At 34.0% G+C, this 19,636-nt stretch overlaps 4 protein-coding genes across 6 annotated transcripts in view; 3 read left to right on the top strand and 1 right to left on the bottom strand.

Moving 5' to 3' along the window:
• The window catches only part of LOC119631826 (acid phosphatase type 7), a 12,257-nt gene extending 5,728 nt beyond the window's left edge, over positions 1-6,529 (top strand). The window contains exons 2-4 of one of the 2 annotated variants that reach the window (XM_038024351.1): positions 2,942-3,455; positions 3,512-4,061; positions 4,152-6,529. In XM_038024351.1, the coding sequence (XP_037880279.1) occupies positions 2,942-3,455; positions 3,512-4,061; positions 4,152-4,301 (1,214 nt within the window). In that variant the 3' untranslated portion in view covers positions 4,302-6,529. Of the gene's footprint in view, positions 1-2,941; positions 3,456-3,511; positions 4,066-4,151 lie in introns of both variants that reach the window. The other variant, XM_038024366.1, reaches the window with a different exon arrangement.
• The window catches only part of LOC119631811, a 20,640-nt gene extending 6,918 nt beyond the window's left edge, over positions 1-13,722 (top strand). Inside the window, exons 1-11 of one of the 2 annotated variants that reach the window (XM_038024340.1) lie at positions 4,234-4,314; positions 6,937-7,353; positions 7,410-8,025; positions 8,128-8,330; positions 9,293-9,446; positions 9,513-9,648; positions 9,734-9,950; positions 10,059-11,076; positions 11,136-12,335; positions 12,527-13,064; positions 13,171-13,722. In XM_038024340.1, the coding sequence (XP_037880268.1) occupies positions 6,937-7,353; positions 7,410-8,025; positions 8,128-8,330; positions 9,293-9,446; positions 9,513-9,648; positions 9,734-9,950; positions 10,059-11,076; positions 11,136-12,335; positions 12,527-13,064; positions 13,171-13,390 (4,719 nt within the window). In that variant the 5' untranslated portion in view covers positions 4,234-4,314 and the 3' untranslated portion in view covers positions 13,391-13,722. Of the gene's footprint in view, positions 1-4,233; positions 4,315-6,936; positions 7,354-7,409; positions 8,026-8,127; positions 8,331-9,292; positions 9,447-9,512; positions 9,649-9,733; positions 9,951-10,058; positions 11,077-11,135; positions 12,336-12,526; positions 13,065-13,170 lie in introns of those variants that run through there. The other variant, XM_038024332.1, reaches the window with a different exon arrangement.
• A 315-nt stretch (positions 13,723-14,037) lies between these two features.
• On the bottom strand, positions 14,038-16,570 carry LOC119641640 (vacuolar ATPase assembly integral membrane protein VMA21 homolog). Its single transcript, XM_038040453.1, has 2 exons — positions 15,741-16,570; positions 14,038-15,684 (listed from the first exon to the last, which is right to left on the bottom strand). Exon 1 carries the CDS (start codon positions 16,482-16,484, stop codon positions 16,167-16,169), a length of 318 nt encoding a protein of 105 aa, XP_037896381.1. The 5' UTR covers positions 16,485-16,570; the 3' UTR covers positions 14,038-15,684; positions 15,741-16,166.
• Positions 16,571-18,717: 2,147 nt separating this feature from the next.
• Positions 18,718-19,636, top strand: part of LOC119644684 (polyubiquitin-B-like) — a gene marked incomplete at its 3' end in the record, with an annotated part of 6,857 nt that continues 5,938 nt past the window's right edge. The window contains 2 exon segments of the mRNA XM_038044729.1: positions 18,718-18,936; positions 19,409-19,635. Coding sequence (XP_037900657.1) covers positions 19,419-19,635 — 217 coding nt within the window.

Here is a 19,636-nt window from a genome sequence, read left to right as displayed (position 1 = left end):
ATCGGGTTTACTTTTTTAATGCGACCGTTGCGATGCTTTGCTGGCTTCTTTTGATTTTTGACCATTTTTTGTATGTGTTCGGATTTTTGACTTTTCACAACACGAATTATCGCAGTGGGACCTCTACCGAAAACCTCTACGGAATCTGACAGCGCATGTAGCAACTCCTCGAGTGTATCGTAACCGAACCGACCAAATGGTATATGCTTACCTTCCATGCGCCTAAAATCGCGACGTAATTTGTCCAGTGTAATTTCTTCAGGAGATGAAATTATCAGCGCCCTTATTATTTGTTTTACAGTGCTTAAGCTGTCTACTTCCATTTCGACGCAATATTATTGTTTAATTTTTAAATTTTTCCAAATGTAAATTGCTGGACGGAATGTTTAATGGAGCTGCATAGAAAGAACTTTCGAGAAATTTTACAACAAAGACAGCAGCAATTCTCTAATACTGTCAAATAATACATCGATAACAGCCTTTGCTTGCTTTTCGAGTGAAGACAAAAAATCGATATAATGGGTCAGCCTGAAAAATTGTTACGTATTTGCAAAAATGTTGATCACTTTTTCTCTTGAAAGAGGCATATATTGTAGAAAATTGGTACAATATATATTAATCAAAATAATTTTCGGCGGTCCATCAACTAAACCATTTTCGCGCTTCTTGAACTTTGCGGTCCTGCGTGGCAGCCAAGCCATGCTGCACCGAACGAGTGAACGAGTAGTAATTAGGAAGCGCTATGTCTGTTGACTACATTGGTGTAGCAGAACAGTGTATGCTGAACGATTTTTGCAACAAGTGACCAAAAAAATGGTATCTTCAGTCAACTCGTGTCGCCATTTTTGAACCGTTAAACACAAAACCAATAAGTGAGTTATGATGGAGCAACATAACCATAAGTCTCTGAACATGTTTGGTGGTCTTCCACAGCAGATTTCTTCAAGTAAACAAAAAAAGTGATGATTTTGAATAAAGAATGTTGAGCGCTTTACGATTAGCGTCAGCGTATGCTGCATAAATCAATAATATGAAATGCAAAACTGTTGTCTTCTCTGCAGGAAAGTCAAAAACATCAAATTCAACCGTTACGTACACTGGTGTTTCCTGTTTCTTTATCACTTTTACCTGTAGAAGACATTGATCAAAATTTTTACAAACACCTAATATTATCTTTTTTATTTGCAAATCGAAAATCTACCACAAAATTAACAAGTTTTAATTAATTAAAAAAGACAGACCTAGGTTCGCTAAACAATCTCATTATGAAACTATAGCGAAAATACAATTGAAATTGCGATACCTTGTATAGTCGTTTGTATCTATTTGGTTATTTTATAAAATATATATCATCTCACCATATTTAACCTTAGGCTGAAAACACGATGAAACCTCTTTTATATTTTTACGTCTGCATATGACATTTAGTCTTATAAATTATATAAATTTATACACTTATATAACATTTATATATTACATTTATCCCATTTTACTAAGAATTTTTAAATTGAATGCTTAGAGGGCTAAGACAATGAGGCATCATTTCTATTATCGCGTTAAAAGCTCCTAAGTGGTAAAACACAATATACAGCCAGCCGCACTACTGTAGATTTTCACAGGAAAATGTAAACAAAAACATATGGTTTTAGAAACAAAAACAAAGAAATCAACGTAAACATAGACGACAAAGTCGTGAAAAATGAGAAAGAAGAAGTTGACATAAAAGAAAATAAGCTTGTTTATCGATTACTGATAGAGAAAATTGGTTAGATACATGTAGATGAATATATTAGGCACACATTTGTGCGATAATTGGTCCATACTTGAGCAGGTACCGCTTAATACTTTAACACTCTGAACATAAATGATCTTTATTGTTTGTTTTTCATTCCTTACAAGTCATGCACGGTATAAATCAAAATTGCAATTGCTTAATATAAAAAATGTACATTCGTCTAATATATAAGTAAAATAAATAAATAAAACAGTTTATAAATTTTAAGTAAATTGCTTTTATTTCTTGTCGTGCGTTGCTTTCTTCTTTTTTTTTATGTTATTTATATATATATATACACATACATAATCATATGATTTGTCAATTGCCATAAAGTTTTGTAAAAAGTTAGCAAAGCTGAAGTCCCAACTCGAATGTAGGAGTAACGTCTTTTTGTGTCAGCCGTCTTTGGGCTGCGATACAATCACTGTTGACACAATGAAGGTTCGCTTACATTCCCATGGCTGGCGGAGTCAATGAAAATGAACGAAAGCAACGGAAGCGATTAATTTTCAATTCAGAATATATTTGTCAAATTGTGTTTTTAAAGTGTATTATGTTAATGCGAAATTTTCAAATAATACATTAATTAATAATAGTAAGTAGCGTCCCATGACGTCAAAAACTTTTTTAATTCTGCTTTTTCTTAATCGATATCAAAATGCTTATCTGTGCATGGATAAGGACGCCTAAGAATTTTCTGATTTGATAAAGATATTGATAGGTAAATCCCATATTTAATGATGTGAGTTTGCACGAAAACTAGTCGATTTTCTAAGAAATCAAATTCCAAAAAATTGTAGACTCAAATACACATGTATGATGATTTACCTGCCGCGTACGACAACAACTCGCAGAATATTTCGGGGAAAGGGGGATTACGACAAAAATAACACAATAAAGTTTGGTACCGCTAATCTACGTACCTACCTAGCAAAAGGGTATAAAATTTCAAATACTCTGTGGCTACGGTCGGAAAATAGACTCTTTAATATCTTTCTATATAATAGTATTTTTGTTTAGTATAGGGAGTGCCCTGATTATTATGGTTCAGATTGCTTCAACGAACAAATTCAAAAAATTCGTCTTATTATGATACCCTGTAAAACGTTTTCAAGGCCCTTCTATCATCAGATTTTATTTACTTCCTTCTCTTTGAATTTGCAGACAAGTCTAACGAAATTGTTATTACCTGGTCTACGCGCAATGCTACAAATCAAACAGTGGTTTTTTATCGCAACAACGTTGATAAATCCCATAAATGGTTGACCGCCCAAGGTTTTGCCAAACAGTTTGTTGATGGAGGGCCGAAAAAATCTAAACAATGTATCCATAAGGTAGTGTTAAGAAATTTGAAATGGAACACCTCTTATGAATACATATGCGGTAGCGATTTGGGTTGGTCAGCACGCTTTTATTTAAAAACAGTACCTCAAGGCAGTGAATGGTCACCTAGATTAGCTATATACGGCGATATGGGTAATGAAAATGCCCAATCTATGGCACGTCTACAACAAGATACTCAGCAGGGTATCTATGATGCAATTATACATGTAGGTGATTTTGCCTATGACTTCGATACGGATAATGCTGAAGTGGGTGATGCTTTTATGCAACAAATTGAGGCCATAGCCGCCTACGTACCGTATATGGTGTGTCCGGGAAATCATGAGGAGAAATAGTAAAAAAGTTTATGAAAAGTGATTTTATATAGTATATGCTTGCATTTTTTTGCAGCAACTTTTCAAATTACAAAGCACGTTTCAATATGCCCGGCGATCATGATAGTCTATGGTACAGCTTCAATTTGGGTCCAATACATTTCATCAGTTTTTCAACCGAAGTCTATTATTATCTGAATTACGGTCTTAAACTGTTAACTAGACAGTTCGAATGGCTGGAAAATGATCTAAAACAAGCTAACAGTCCGGAGAATCGAGCCAAACACCCGTGGATTATTACTTACGGCCACCGGCCCATGTACTGCAGCGATGATAAGGAATACGATTGTAATACCGAATTGGAAACATTTATACGTCAAGGCTTGCCGCCTTTCAAAGTGTTCGGCTTGGAACAGTTGTTCTACAAGTACGGAGTTGATGTGGAATTTTTTGCTCATGAACATTTCTATACACGTTTATGGCCGATGTATGATTTTAAAGTGCACAATACCTCTTATATAAATGCTACGGCACCCATACAAATAATAACTGGTTCAGCTGGCAATAAAGAGAATCGCGAACCATTTTCGAAAGAATTACCTGAATGGAATGCATTTCATAGCAACGCAAGTAGAAATGTTGAACTAGGAAAAACATAATTGAATAACGATTTGCTTTCTTTTTTTTTTTTTTGTTTTTTCCTCTTTTAATTTCAGGACTACGGCTATACCCGTTTGAAAGCATACAATGTCACGCATTTGTATATTGAGCAAGTTTCCGATGATCAGAACGGCGCCATAATTGACAAGGTCTGGATAATTAAATATCAGCATGGTGCCTACACTGCCGACGCTAGCCATGCATAAATAAAACGAAAGTGTAAATAAAACAATTTCAATCGGTTATATTCCTTCAAAAAGTCACCTCATTATCTCTCCTTATATTCAAGACGATTTTTGTTTCATTTCTTTTGAATTGATTTGACTTCCACTACATACTTTTATAGTAATTATTATACGAAGACTACTGCATTTGACATTTTCGTTCCGAATATCATTTCTACAGGCTGTTATTTTCGGTTTTGCGTCCCTTTGTCTTACGCGTGTTTGTCTAATTAGTTTGTGGGCAAATTTTTTAAATTCTATCTCTCTCGACATGCTTAGTGCATTCGAGCGTATTGCACATATCATTGTACTGTCCGTTTTTCGTGGTTAATCCGAAGGCAAGAGTGACTATGTCGCGTAAAGTAAAGCTGAAGGCTTTATAGTCTAACTCTAAGCTCCACGGAGGTCAAGAGTCGATTCACTATGTCACGAGTACGTGACAGCATTGGTCTACTGCAGATTGTTACTTGCCAAGATCCTTCGGGAGGAAGCTTACATATTTACATTCATATGGAAACCGCGCTGGAAGTATGTCCAGTATGTCCCTTGGGCGAGTATCGTGATGGTCGAGTTTCTATCATTCCTAAAACGAATAATTAGAGGTAACGATAGGCCTCAACACTTACCAAAGTGGGTTTATTGAGCTATACACCATAAACATATCTGCTTTCTCCAGTGTAGTTCAGGCTACTAGCTTATAAGGATTGTGTAACCCTCTGGAGGGCGCCGGTTACGCAAAATTGTCATTGGGCACCGTGAGGTTAAACCGACTCGGTGGATCTCAAGTTGAGCTTTAGTCACATTTTTCAACCAAAGTGTCAATTTCCTTATTAAATGAAAGACGTCGACATAGTCGTCCTTTGTCCAGTGAGAATACAATGTCCACGTGCATTGTGTTGACTGGTTCTTTATTTCTGCAGCTTTATCTGCAGATTCTATTCCATATCGAGTTTCAGATTGTGTGGGACCTAAAACAAAGTTTCACCAGAGACTTTTCTTATTTCTTCTTTCATCGTTTCTGATACCACGGGTGCCATAAGCCCCCGAAGCAATCTTCCAGCTTCGGTCTGGCAGCGGGAACGGCCCATTGTATAAGTTTCATGATGGCTACGGTTGGCCCAAATTGCGGGAAGAGCATTTTCCCAGCGTAGAGTTGCATTGCAACCAGAGATCTGATTTATTTTACCTATTGCCCACCGGCGCTCGGGAACTAATCATCTTGGGGCGTTAAGTATGCATTTTCACGCTTCGTATGCTATCAAGGATTATTCATATGAGTTATATTTGAATAATGAAAAGATATAATTTTTCAATATTGTTCTGAAAATGCAAATCTTTTGATATGTATAAAGAACACAGACGATCTTGTATACGGATGGATCGTTTGAGACTGTTAGTGTATGCTGTTGTCCACGATATTGGCTGCCGCCGTATCCGTTATGACTTATAACTTAGATCTGCGCGGAAGGACGTTAATCTGTTCACACAGCCTTAGCGTCATCACAGCAATATGATTCAATCGCAAAGGTGCTTTTGATCATGTATTATGCCCAGGATGCAGATTCCCTCTCATATTAGGGTTGATGGTAAAAAGCGAGCAATTGAAATTGCCAAGCGTGCCCTCTATCAGTGTCATATATCTGAACCGTCCTGTCTTCCTCACACAATCACTTCACCGTACAGGCCCACTAGAACCGTTAGTAGTCTCCACCATTAGAATCGCAAATATATTAGAGATTTAAGAAAGTTTAAAGGACGGCACGGAAACACATCAAATCCTGAATAATTTGGATACTTATAGAATTTAAACCCATGTGGAATTTTATGAAATAACTGCAATTAAAAATATTCAATAGTATTTTAAATACATTTTTATAGATGTTGCTATTTTTTTTAGGTAGCATTAATTGATGATTTACACTGTTATCAGCGATTTCAGTCATTATCGTAATTTCTAATATAAAATGAAATCAATAAAAAATTTGAATTGCGTGTTATTTTGAAATTAAATCAAGAAAAGATCTTAATATCAATGAAATCAAATCCACAGCCACTAAAGTAGTTTTAGTTTTCATTCTTTTTCTAGTAATAATAGAAATATTTTATCCATCAAAATTTATTATGTCTCCTTCCTTTGTTTAGTGTTTCAAAACAGTTTTCTTACACAACCAATAGTTTTAGTGAAATCCATTAATTTTTCATATGCATATGACTTTCTAATGCAAAATCCAATCACCACCAATCCATGGGCAATCATTTTGCAATTTTGTATACAAACCGGGACAATCTTATGCAAAACAATTTTAAATTATTAATTTTGCTGTTGGCAATAATTGCACTTTTCAATCAATTGGCAGTTCTGTTGCTGAAAAACACATGTTGTTCGATTATTTTGTTTTTTATTATCGCAATTTGTGATAAAATTCTGCTTATTCTTTGATAATTTGACTAGTAGCATAGTATTGGCTGGCGTTGTTTTTGTATTTGTTTATTTTTATGAAATCAACCAGAAGATTAGAAAAACAGTTTAGGAAAAATATATTTTAACGTTTATTAATGGCAAATATTTAAATTAACTTGTATAAGGGCAAAGAAATAATAATCACTTTTGTTTCAGATGCTTCAACGCGAATATGATAAAATGCACGATTTGGAAGCAAATAGAGATAGCGTTAATTTTCTTATTAAAAAATTATGCTTAAGTGTTTTACAAGAGTATCCATTAACAACAGATGAGATAGTCGTCGCTCTACCTAAACTAAAAGCATTAGCGTATGAAATTTTACTGAAAAAAACGGCACGATCCTATGTGGAAGAAAATGAAAATTTCGAACCTCAACGGGCTTTGGATATACAAATATTCGCTGCGAAATTGTATGGTCGTGGTAGGCCAGGAACTTGTAGTAAATTTAAAGACTTTCAAGAATATGTGAAAATCGTCGAAAATGAAAAATATTTCCAAGAAGATAGCGGTAAAGGAATATTGCAATTTTTATTGGCACTGCAGGGACACATTGTCGAAGAATCTAAGAGGGTACGTAAACATCATGATACGATTTGACGTTTAAGTAAAATTAAAGTGTTTAATAGCTCAACATGGATTGCTCGAAGTTATTAATACCTGGGCCTTTTACACTACATGCTAACTATCAACAAAATTCCTACTATCCGCTATTTGATGTCTGTAACATAATGGAACCCACTCCTAAATACTTTCAATCGTTGAGTGACCTAAAATCGAAAACAAATCCTTATCTGCCGAAATTTTTGTTTGCGGGTGAAAAAAATCAATTGGAAAATCTTTTTAAAAAGTTTGACGAAGGAAATTATGCACAATATAAAAAAGCGGACTGCACATTTACTGGTTTAACAAGGCGATTGCTCGGAACATGTTTAGGTGTAAATCTGAAAGCTTTTCCTTTGCCAGCAGCCAATAGAAAACAATCAAAAATGATCAGCCCCAAGGGCAAATCTTTGTTATATGAAGAAAGAGATCTCAGAGAAAAACCTCAAGAACTGAAACGAGTGTTTTCTTGGAACTGGGAGGCCTTAGGCTGTTTTGGCGTTGTTTGTTCAAAACCATTTGCGGGAGAAGCTAACGTAACCCTACTCCTGCAATCTTACATCAATCAGCAGGAGAGAAAAGAATTTAAAGCCAGAATTTTAACAATGTCACAATTTTTAAAAGACTTAAAGTCGCTCACAGGTAAAATAAATACTTTTTCGTTTATAAAATAATTCATCCTTTGAAATAGTAAATAATACTTTAAAAAATTTAACTTTCTTTTCAAAATATTCCTAAGTGCAGTCGGTATACAATCGGATACATTTCAACACGACGAATTAATAATATTCTCAATGCAGCCGCACGTTACTCTGGAGGGCATTTTACCCGCAACTTTATTACATTTTGTAGAAGATTTTCTAGAGTGCGGCACATGCTATAAACGTCTGCAAACTATGATTATGAAAAGGAATTATAAATTAATGTTTGAAGGATTTATATTTAAAGTAAGTTTTCTATTTATTTCTTTTCCTACATAAGACGGAGCCGTCTACAAACTTCAAGTCATCATTAGTTTTCATCTAAATTTTGAATATTGCTTGAAAAAGAATTATTTCCGAGTTCAAATATAATCATATCGTTTTTACCTGTGGTACGAATGGAACTCGGATCGGGAATTGTACAAATTGAAACGAAAGTGTGTATAAACAAAATTTTTAAAAAAAGCTTATCTCGACACCATACTATCCGGGATCTGTCAAGGATTTCATTCAGTGTAGTAAGTTGCCCTAGAAACGTGTACCGATTATAAATAACATTTCTAATCAACTTCCAAACAAATAAAATTTGCCTTGAAATTCAATCTCTTAAACACCGAATTTTAAGAAATTTAACATAAATATTCAAGAATTTTCAAGGCACTAAAGACACGAATTTGATCGTGCGTGATTTTCGTGATCACCTCCCTATTCTACCATATTCTATACCATAAGCTTTATAGTGCTTAAATGCTTACGCAGATGTTTCAATCTGCTTGCAGCAGGCAGTTAGCTAGTTCAGACTGCGGCCTAATATCGGCTTTGGGAAGACATCTACAGCTAAATGAAATAAGGACCATTGCTAGAAACTCCAACTCTGGCTTCGTAAATACTAAAATTGACATCAGGGGGAATAAAATTCGATTTTTCGTTATGAGGGATCTCTTAAATGGCGTAGCAGTTTCCCATCTCCCGAGAACTGTCGTCTACAGTCCAAATATTCCCCTTATTTGTCGCGCTTATCAGCACAATCAAATAGACGTTATCATTGGTTTTGATGTTGGACGATGTTTAAACAAGATTTAAATCCCAAGTCTAAAAATTCTAAAAATCACAGCTAATGACGTTTATGTTAAAGGAACTGGCATTCACACTGTCGGATAGTAGACCGTTAATAATCACCGACTGTTGCATTTGAATGTATTTCGCAGGCCCTATGCAGTGCGATCGATGAGTATCTATTAACCTTTCGTCAGTACGTCTTCAGCAAAAAGGATGAACATTTAATGGAGTTTTACAAACGTATGAAAAGGATGATGAAGCAATTAATAAATCTTTCTTACACGCTGGCCATACATCCAAATGGTAAGCGTAATATGCCGTTAATATACATAGTCAAATTTTTTCCAAACGTTTTTCTCGCCTCAAAAGTCGACATCAATACTAAACCTCCTATGGGATCAAAGTTCTTAGGTTATCTCTATTGTGAAATAATGCGTCTAACTGAGAAGGACTACATTACTTTATTGATTTTCATTTTGAAGCGCTGTTGCCACGTTTATTTCAAGTATGTCTTACATTCGCATTATACGGACTATGTTCTTAACTAATTTTAATTTTTGTTTCTCTTTTTAATTTCATACAATTGTAAGACATTTACAGAAATGGATTTATTATGGCCTTTTAGATGATCCCTGCAATGAATTATTTATTAATTTTGTTGATCATTATCGTCAAAATACGAAATACTTTTACGATAAAGCCTACTTCGTACGTAAAGAATCTATACCGGGTTTCTTTCAAAACTACGAGGACGAAATATTGCAATGTGGAAAATATACTATGCTTTTGAAAGCCTACAAGCCAAACGTAAGTGATGTAATCAAATGAAAGGCAGACAGATAAAAAGCTTAAACTGAAATTGTAGTCCGTAATGAATACGTTTTAATGGTAAACGTCCTTTGTCATATTTTGCAGCATCCCATTTTTGATTTGGAATATCCAGGCATTTCTGTTTGTTTGTCGTTCGATGAAATTCAGGAATTGGAATTGGTATGCATTCGGTACCGTGAGAATGCTCGACGAGTATGTGCAAATCCCGTAACTATACGTGAGATATTTGAAAGAAAAGCTGCAAAGAAACGTGAACTCTTCCAACGTATGGCAGAAAGATCCAAAGCTAACTTGGACCGTTGGACGGAAGAACAACAAGAGATAGCTCTCATTATCGCGAAAAAGAAAAAGAAACGTTTACAAGAGTTGACAAATCAATTGCAGGACGCTAAGCAGAGGAAAGTACAAGAACGTAAAGTAAATGTTGAGCTTCAACTACGTTATTTACACGAAGCAGAGAAATTGCAGGAGCAGCGTTTACTTGGGGAAAATATAAATTTACGTAAACGTATTGAATACTATCAGGAACTTAGTGATATGATGAAGGATGAAGGCAAAGTGATCGCAATTTCAACAGTGGACGCAACGCCAAATCTTACAACTTTGCAACTATTGAATGATAACGAAACACCACGTGGCCCACCGTTAGCGACTCCAAGCAGTACGGGTACGCCTGGGACGGACTTTCAATCGTGCTTTGATGAAGATGACGAACAAATTAATGATGATGATTGCGATTCCGAATATGAAGAATGCATATCGGATGACTTCGTTGAGAAATTTGCTGATTGCGAAAAACATTTGGCAGCTCTCTACGATATCAATGAAGAAGACGAGGAGAATGCCAACGATTTACTAAATCAAGCATCGGCAACCACCCTAGTGCCTTTCACAAAAGAAAACGAAAAAGGCTATGTCAATCTCGAAGAACCGACTACAGGCATAACCCGTACTGTCTCAGACGTATTAAATTGTAATGAATTGCCAGGATCTTTCTTAACAGACGCTCAACAAAATCGTTTAAAAGCTTTGGACGGCACTAATTTGAGCCAATGTATAGTACAAATAGAAACGAATAACGATTCTTATTTGTTAGGTTATGGTAAACATATGTTAATTGTTTGTTTAAGGAAAGACTTATCATTTTAGATAATTTTACAGGTTCTCGCTTAAATCTAAGCGAAGCTCAACGAAACCGCTTAAAAGTTCTCGATTCCGAATTTGGTATGCTGTCGATGGAGAAAATGACGCCCGATATTAATCTAAATAACTTGCCGGAATGTGAGTTAACCGATTTGCAACGTAATCGGCGTCGCATGATGCAAACTGATTTATTTAGTGAATACAATAAAGATCCGTTGGAAGCCCGTACAAATCTCTTTTTTAATTTGAATACGGAGCGAGCACGTAATCGCCAGAAGATTTTGGCAAGCGAATTCGACATCCAAACTGGTATTCCATTCGTAGAGGGAAGTTCGTCATCTCTAATATGTGAATCAATTACCTCGCCCATGTCTACCACATCGGATGATGTGCTATCGGCTGTCGATTCATTTTCATCTATCGGCACTCGACAGCAAAAAGATATTGAGAATGGTAATCTGGCAGATGTCTTTATGAAAACAAGCGATCTTTCGTGTGCGACATATTTGACCGATATGAAATGTGAATTGAAAGTGAATACGAAACTGGCAAACGAAAATAAATTCTTAAGTGTGCCCACAGGTACTTCTTTTGCGGAATTTACTCCTGAAAGTGCTCTCAATACAGTAGGATATCTGTATAATCAAGGCTTCATATACCCCTCTCAGCAGCAGGGATATACATACGATAAACAACAGCAAACCATCCTTACAGATATTGCCGATTATAATGAATCGCAGCATATAGATGACGCCTGCCCCATACCTGACTACACAGATCCGTACAAACGGTGCACTCAACTTTTACAAAGTAACTTTAAATGCAATACGCTTAGCGCGTACATACGTCTGAATAGTGCAAAGAAAGAACAGTGTACAAAACCTTCTAAACTGGCGCCGTTAAATTGCAAGGGAAATAATAACAATATAAGTGTTATAACATTAACTGAATTTCTACAAAAGTCCGTTATTATACCGCTAACCACTCACTTGGAGCTAATTAATAACGAAGTGATGCGAATGTGTCTGGAAGACTTACTTATTTTAGACCATTTTCGCAGTTTACGGAATTATTACTTTTTAATGGATGGAGAGTTCGGTGCCATAATTTGTGACGGCATTATTGGTAAATTGGAAGATGGCGCCTCACCCGAAATCCTTCTCAACTATCAGATGTTACATTCAATATTGGACAACGCCTTGGGTTCAAGTATAACAGGTACGTTGATGAAGATGCGAAGTCTTGTTGCTTTAAAAATGAATCACAAGTTTTGTAAAAACATGGACTTGATAAGATTCAGTGGCATCAAACACATCAATGGAAATAGAATAGGGATAGCGATTTTTTTTTTTTCTTTTTTCAAATCAATCAGTGCCTATTAGTTTCATTCTCTCTTCATTTTTTGGCAGGCAACGATAAAAATTCTGAAAATCTTTCATTTGTGATTAACGATGTGCCGCAAAGTTTTGATTTATTGTCACCGAACGTTTTAAATAACCTCTCGTTAAGTTATCGCGTTGATTGGCCATTAAATTTAATACTAAATCCAGAAACTATAGAACAATATGCTAAAATATTCAAATATTTAATACGAGTAAGACGGATAAGTTGGATATTGGAAAGAGCATACCAGATATTGCAGCAAACTGTTAAAAAACATGGCAATTGTATATTAAAAGCGCCACAATACCGTCATGTACAGTTGATCAGGCATAAATTCTATCATTTCGTGCACACTCTACAAAATCATATAACCGCGAATGCTTTGCAAGCGTCTTGGAAAACATTTAAAGATGAATTACTAGCTGCTAAGACCATTGAGGACATATATCGTAAACATGCCGTATATATAAAACGTATACTATTCCTGTGCATGCTAAATAAACGTAGTGCCGAGTTCTATAATACCATCGAGAATATCTTTAAAATTTCGTTGCGGTTTTACAAGTAAGTACAGAAGCGAAAAAGCGAGAAAGCGAGGAATAATGTTAGCAATAACAATGAACACGAAAACCTGATAATGCCGTAATAAACTAGTTTTTCTTTTCTTTAGCAATTTAAAAAGTCATGAATTTACACTAAGATCCGGTAGTGAACACTTTACCCATTCGCGGTATGACAGACTGATCAGCGATGAAATGGAATTTGATAAATTCATCAAATATACCATATATTTGGGCAATAAAATTGTACGTTACGGCTACCAAGCGGAGATAGGAGAATTCATTGGCCTGATCAATTACAATCAATACTATATGCAGAATACTTATTAGCGCGGCGTTCATTAACAAAAACTTACCTTTGCAAGTATTGTGACAAAAATCGCAAAAGTATTATTTCACTTTTATTATTATTATATTATATTATGTATTATAGAAATTAATTTGTTTTTTTAACTTAACTCTAAACTAACCATCTGCACGATTTCCTCATAATCATTTTCCGTTTTTGTTAAATGAAAAATTAAACGCTTGTTATTCATGGAATATTTTTTTAAATATGAACAGAAAGCGTTTTGTATGATTATTTCAATGAGAAGGTTCTTGCGTAATCTCGATTTATTTGTTGGTCAAATTATTGCATAAACTTTGTATATTTACCAAATTTCTTATAGAAATCGTGTAAAAACAGTAATGACTGACTCTCATATTAATAATTAACAAATCGAGGCTTTTCCCCTACATTTTTCCTTGAATTCTTTTTTCTTTTGCCTTTTTTTCTTATTAACTACTAAACCCTGCCTGGAAATGATGTAAAAAAAAAATTTGAAAAGCGATTGCCGACAACCGTCGTAGAGTCATAAAAGCAAGTATTTTGAATGCCGCGAATAGTCTGCACTTCACTACGGTATCTTCTTGGGAAAGAGTATTAAAATTGGAAATAATACTATGCTATGGTTTGAGCCGTAATACTGTAATTAAAAAATAAGGTTTTCCTCTTCATTATCAGATACAAATTATTTGCGATCTAATATGCTATTAAATCCATTGGAAGAGTTGTCAAAGTGACTAGCTTTACCGGGCATGGTGCAGTCTCCTGTCTTTCTTTCTTTTTTTTTTTTAATTTTTGAATTGAATTCTTGCTGTTATGCCTAAGAATTCTAAACAAAATTTTGAAAGCTTAGAATTTAAAAGGTTTCTGCTAGCAGAGTGCAATAATAAGCATCGAATGTCAGAAAATTGACTTTTGGCCATAGTGCCCTGGCACGTCAGCTATCAAGACGTACATTTGATGTCTTCGAAAGACGAGAATACGAAGAAGAATGCTACCGAACCGGTAGAGTCGATAGAAATCGATTTAGTTACATATTTAGAAATTCATCGTGGTCTCTTAGGGCGTAAAACAAACAAACCGAAACTGTCTGATCCGCGATGTAAGTGTGGACAAGCAAATGTAACTTAATGTAAAGTTGTTTCTCTTTTCTCCGTTTTTCCCGTTTCAGGGAAATAAGGAAACAGTCGCATCAGGAATTAAACCGACCTGCAGTTTAGGGCAGCATGTTTTCTTTGCAATATATTCAACCAATTATAATTTTATTGCAGTTTCGTTGATAGGCCGAGCTTACAGAATTTTCGACTGATTGCTGTTAGTATGTTTAAACAGTTAAACGATAGATAGTTTATAGTTGATCGAAACAACTTTGCTATAACTCAACAATTGATATGCTGTGCATTTCTTAAGATTGCTTACTATGTAGCCATCTGCATACGTGATTACAAATTAGGTGGCTTCTAAAGTTACTCCAAACTAAGTTATTAGTTAAATTAGATTAATGGTTAATTGGCTTAGCCATTGGTCATTATTAATTGCGGTATAGAGGTTATAATTGTTGACTTAAACTATGTTAATAATTATGCAACGCATCCATATATCAACTGCATAGAATATGGTTGCCTTGATATTAATGCCAATGAAGCGATAATTGTTAAAAATAAAGAAATTGGAGCAAGATAAAGACTTGGCCATAGTATAACAAAAGTTGAAAACTAAAACAAGGTTAGTCCTAAATGTTTTCATTATTTGCAGATTAATATTTACAAGCAAGGAGAAAATAATGCACTTTGAAAACAGGATAAACTAGTCTGCGCGACAATTATATATTGGGCATAAGTTAAGAGGACGGGGGACCCAAATAAAGCAAGAGCTTTATATAAAAAACTTCTTCCAACGGAGTCAAATACTAAATTAAAGATGCCTTCGGAACAAATATTTGAGTCGATGAAGAATCGCATTTTTCATTACAAGCTCAGATGAAGGCTATATAATGAATTTTGAGGATTTCAATTGCCATCGTACTGATTGCGTATAAGGAAAGTGAATTTTAATCTTGCAAAGAAAATTCAAATAGGATGAAATTATCCAAAATTGTCCCTATGTCCTATGTACACTATCATGATAGTAATGACTGACTTATTCATACTTATACCGTTATATAGTAATGTTGATGTAGCTATACATTCACATCTGTGAATATGCTCACAAAAATCATATATACAAAATTCACGATATTGAAGAATATAAATATATAATCATTGATAAGCGATGAAGCCAATAGTAGATGTCGTGCCTATTATAAAAATTACAATCAATAAATTGTACTAAAAAAAAATGATTGTCGCTTACCTTAAAATCGCTTTTTATCTTGAAAGTTCTCCCATAATATACTTATTAACTTTTTTAAGGATTTGCAGCGATTTTTTCCAATTTTATATTTTCTCATAAATTAGTCATTTTCTACACTTCTCGCTTCTTATCAAGGCATGACTAATAACGAATTAAGGAAGAATTGAAAGAATTTCTTTTTTATTTAATAAATTAAATGAATTTTTTTATTTATTTATCAGAACGAATACATAACAATGACAAAAATTAAACGAGGGAGGGGAAAATACATCAATTTTCTGACTTTTTCTTTAATTTTATCCACGCAAAATTAGTTTGTTATATCTTTTGTTTAAGTACAATTGTAAGAAAATTGGACATGCTAGGTCTCACTGTTTTTTTGTCGGATACATTTCAAACAAAACAATTACGTATTAAACTTCTTAATTAGTTTCTTTTTGTTTTTTCTGTGGTAGCGGTGCCGAAATAAGCTTGATAAATATATAAGGCCAGAGCTAAATGTAATGCCAGCACCGCGGCCACTGCTGAATAGATATTACTTGTTACTTCGGTCATTGTGAAAAGCCTATCCAAAAATACGGACTTCATACAAAAAAATATTAACACCGGCAAAAATACTATCAGTGAACAATAAAACAAGACGATCTTAAATGAGCTGTAGTCCTTCATATCGTTTGATAGTTGCTTAGTTACTTCTTTATTTGGTACATCCGTTGTGCTATTCAATTTGCTTTTATTAGCCATTTTATATTTAAATATATATTCAATTTCTGTTGTTATTTATGATTTCTCTCTTGGTTGAAAAATTCTAAGTTAATAAACTAACAAAAGATAACTTTAAAGGGTTTTTTTACAAAGACAGGGTAGTTAACGTTCAATTTTAAAGCGATTCAGAGAAAAGATATACACGTATATTAGGAATCTTAAAAACCTTTTACCTGCTGCTTACATATGCAATCAAATCAATTTTTTAAAGCCGGACAAAGGTAAAGTTTAAGAAAATTTGACCAAGTCTAAGGGACTTGCAAAATAATTGATTGATTATCAAGTGTCATTGATACCTTACAGGCGATGATGCGTTTTCGGGTTAATGAGTCCCAAGTAGAGTCCTGTGAGTGTGTAAGTCAAGCGACGTTTTCATTAGACTGCATTCCATGGTTTAACATGCCTGTTTTTACGTTAAACGTTCACTAGCATCTGAGGTCATGGAAAAGTCTACCACATTTGTGCTGTAAACCCATGACATTAATAAAAGTAAATTAAATTTTTGGTCGATTCATGGAATAACGCATGAAGACAAATGGCTTTAAAAGAAGAAGCATGGAGGGGATTTCACTGCTACAGTAAAACCAAACAAACCAATTGCTTAAATGTTTGGATTGGAAAAATATACTAGAAAATAAATCATCTTTATTGCTTGGTTTAAAGTACAAACTAAAATTTTAAATCGTATAACATGGAAAAGGTTTAAATTAGTTTAAAGAAATATTAAAATTTTAAATAAATTGTCTTTATTTCTTTTTGTGCGTTTTTGTTCTTTTCATTTCTTTTATACATGCTAAATGATTTGATTTGCTAATTCCCACAAAGCCTCGTAAAAAGTCAGCAGAGTTGAGGTCCCATCCCGAAAATGATGTTACGGTGTTAAGTCGTTTATGTCACGTTGTGTTGCATCAAATTCGTGGATGTTCTGATTTTTTAAACAATTCCTGAATTTCTTCCCATGATTTGCAATGCTTTCAGCCGATGCTATTGAATTATTTCAATAACTTTCTATCTGGTCCGATATCTAAATGGTCCGTTAGATAATGTTAAGTTTTTGTTTTGCCGACGGCTTTTGTTAATGTTTGTACGTGATCACTTACAACATTAAAATTGCTTTCATTGGATTATTGCAGTATTGCATGCAAATATTTGCAGAATCTTTATTTCGCTGTCCGCGTAGTGACATAAAGAATATTTTTGTATAATGCCGATATAAGTTGATTGATAACTTGAAATCGTCCTCTACTAAATATATGACGTGAAGAAAAGTTCATTTTAACTACTTAAGGAGGAATTCTTTGTGGTATTTTAAAGAAATTGATTTCTGTATGTCCTACGTCTATAATCCGCGAAAGAATCATTCTGTTCTTTTTTGATACAAAGGGAAAGCAACTTCAACATTCCTCAAACTACCTATACCTATATAGCACATAAAGTATGCGAGACTTCGGATAGGATCAAATCTATTGTTTTATAAAAATATTGCTTTATAATTAATTGTAGGTTATCGACATATTTCATTAACAAATTTTTTTTGTGTCGAAAATGACGAATGAACTAGGGAGATATTAGAGATGCAGTACAGGAGAACTGTATCCAATTCATTTTTTTATATGCTTTAACTTATTATGCCTCATATCTTTGGTGTCTTCTTCTAAACATGTCTAGGTTTCCGTTTATATATTGCATGCATACTAGTTTAGTTGATCTCTTTTTCTTCGTTTTGTTGTTTTGCGAGCTATTACGTGTTATAACGAAAAGAGTCTTGATTATATACTGCGACATCTTTTAATTGCGTGATTAATAAACCTTTGTTTATAGATTTTTTGTTTTCTTTTACTATTTTTAGTTTTCAATCACCAACACTGTAAATGTATTATTCTCTTCTTGGAATGAAGGGAGAAATATTGGAAGATTTTTCAAGAGAGAGAAAGAAGATTGAAAAGTTCTGAAACAATCACGAAATATTGCCCTAAACTTCGTTAAATATATAAAAATTTTTTATATATTTTACTTAAACAATTCTGATTTCTATAAAGGCATTAGTATTTTTCGAAAATTTCACGTATATTTTGTAAAATGACGAAATCTTGACATATATTAGTGAAAGAGAAAGCAGATAAGTAATCACTTATATACACTTTCCATTGCTTTCCAGCTCAGTAAGTACGGGAATTTTGAAAAAATTTCTCCTATTTTCAATAATAGCTATAAATACAAGAGTTGAGTTGACTTTGTTTTATACATCAGACAACTGTGAGCAGCGTAGTTTGTATTTGAAGTGAAAAAATTCAGGAAAAAACGATTGTATATTAAATAAAGTAATTTATTGGACAAAAAGTGTATTTTGAGAAAATAAAAGGAAAAGAAGAACGAACAAAAGCAATAAAAGATAAAGAAAATATATTTTCGTGTCTACAATAATTAAAAGGTAAGGCCTTGAGAAGACAATAGCTAAATTTTAAATTATTTTTCGTGTTCGAGAAGAGAGAAAAAAGCCAAGTAATTGCCATTATATAAATTTGAAAGTGAGAAATTAAGAATAAACGATTTATCAGGAAATTATTTGTTAATCGCTTTGACGAAGCTATAAACTTATAGTAATCTTTATGCTCAGTACGAATGTGTTTTGTTGTAAAATATTTTTTTCTTTGTTAACATTCCTTCAACGGAACTTTCTCGAACTGCAGTTATTTGAAAATTTTAAGTTGGCAACTCTGTTATTCACGGTGGCAAATTACTTTCATTTATTTCGCTTGGAAAACAAGAAAAGTGCTCATATGACGTTTTTAGGGTTATTTGAAAAACTGGGCGTTAACAATTTTTCTTCTTCGTAACATTTAGATTTTAGTCTCCTTCAAAATTTGTTAATACATATACATATTTTTTCCAATTTTTGGTAGATTTTAAAAAATGCAAATCTTCGTAAAAACATTAACTGGCAAAACTATCACTTTGGAAGTTGAACCGTCAGATACTATCGAAAATGTTAAAGCCAAGATTCAAGACAAGGAAGGTATTCCTCCAGACCAGCAACGTTTGATTTTTGCCGGCAAGCAACTGGAAGACGGACGCACCTTGTCCGATTATAATATTCAGAAGGAGTCAACCTTGCATTTGGTCCTACGTCT

The sequence above is a fragment of the Glossina fuscipes genome, unplaced genomic scaffold (genome assembly GCF_014805625.2).
Source record: "Glossina fuscipes isolate IAEA_lab_2018 unplaced genomic scaffold, Yale_Gfus_2 0, whole genome shotgun sequence".
NCBI lineage: Eukaryota > Metazoa > Arthropoda > Insecta > Diptera > Glossinidae > Glossina > Glossina fuscipes.
The sequence above is the reverse complement of the archived record's forward strand: the minus strand, read 5'-3'. Positions and strand labels throughout refer to the sequence as shown.

Excerpts from the sequence above, each read along its gene's own strand:
- LOC119641640 (XM_038040453.1), bottom strand. The coding sequence starts at position 16,484 with ATGGCTAATAAAAGCAAATTGAATAGCACAACGGATGTACCAAATAAA.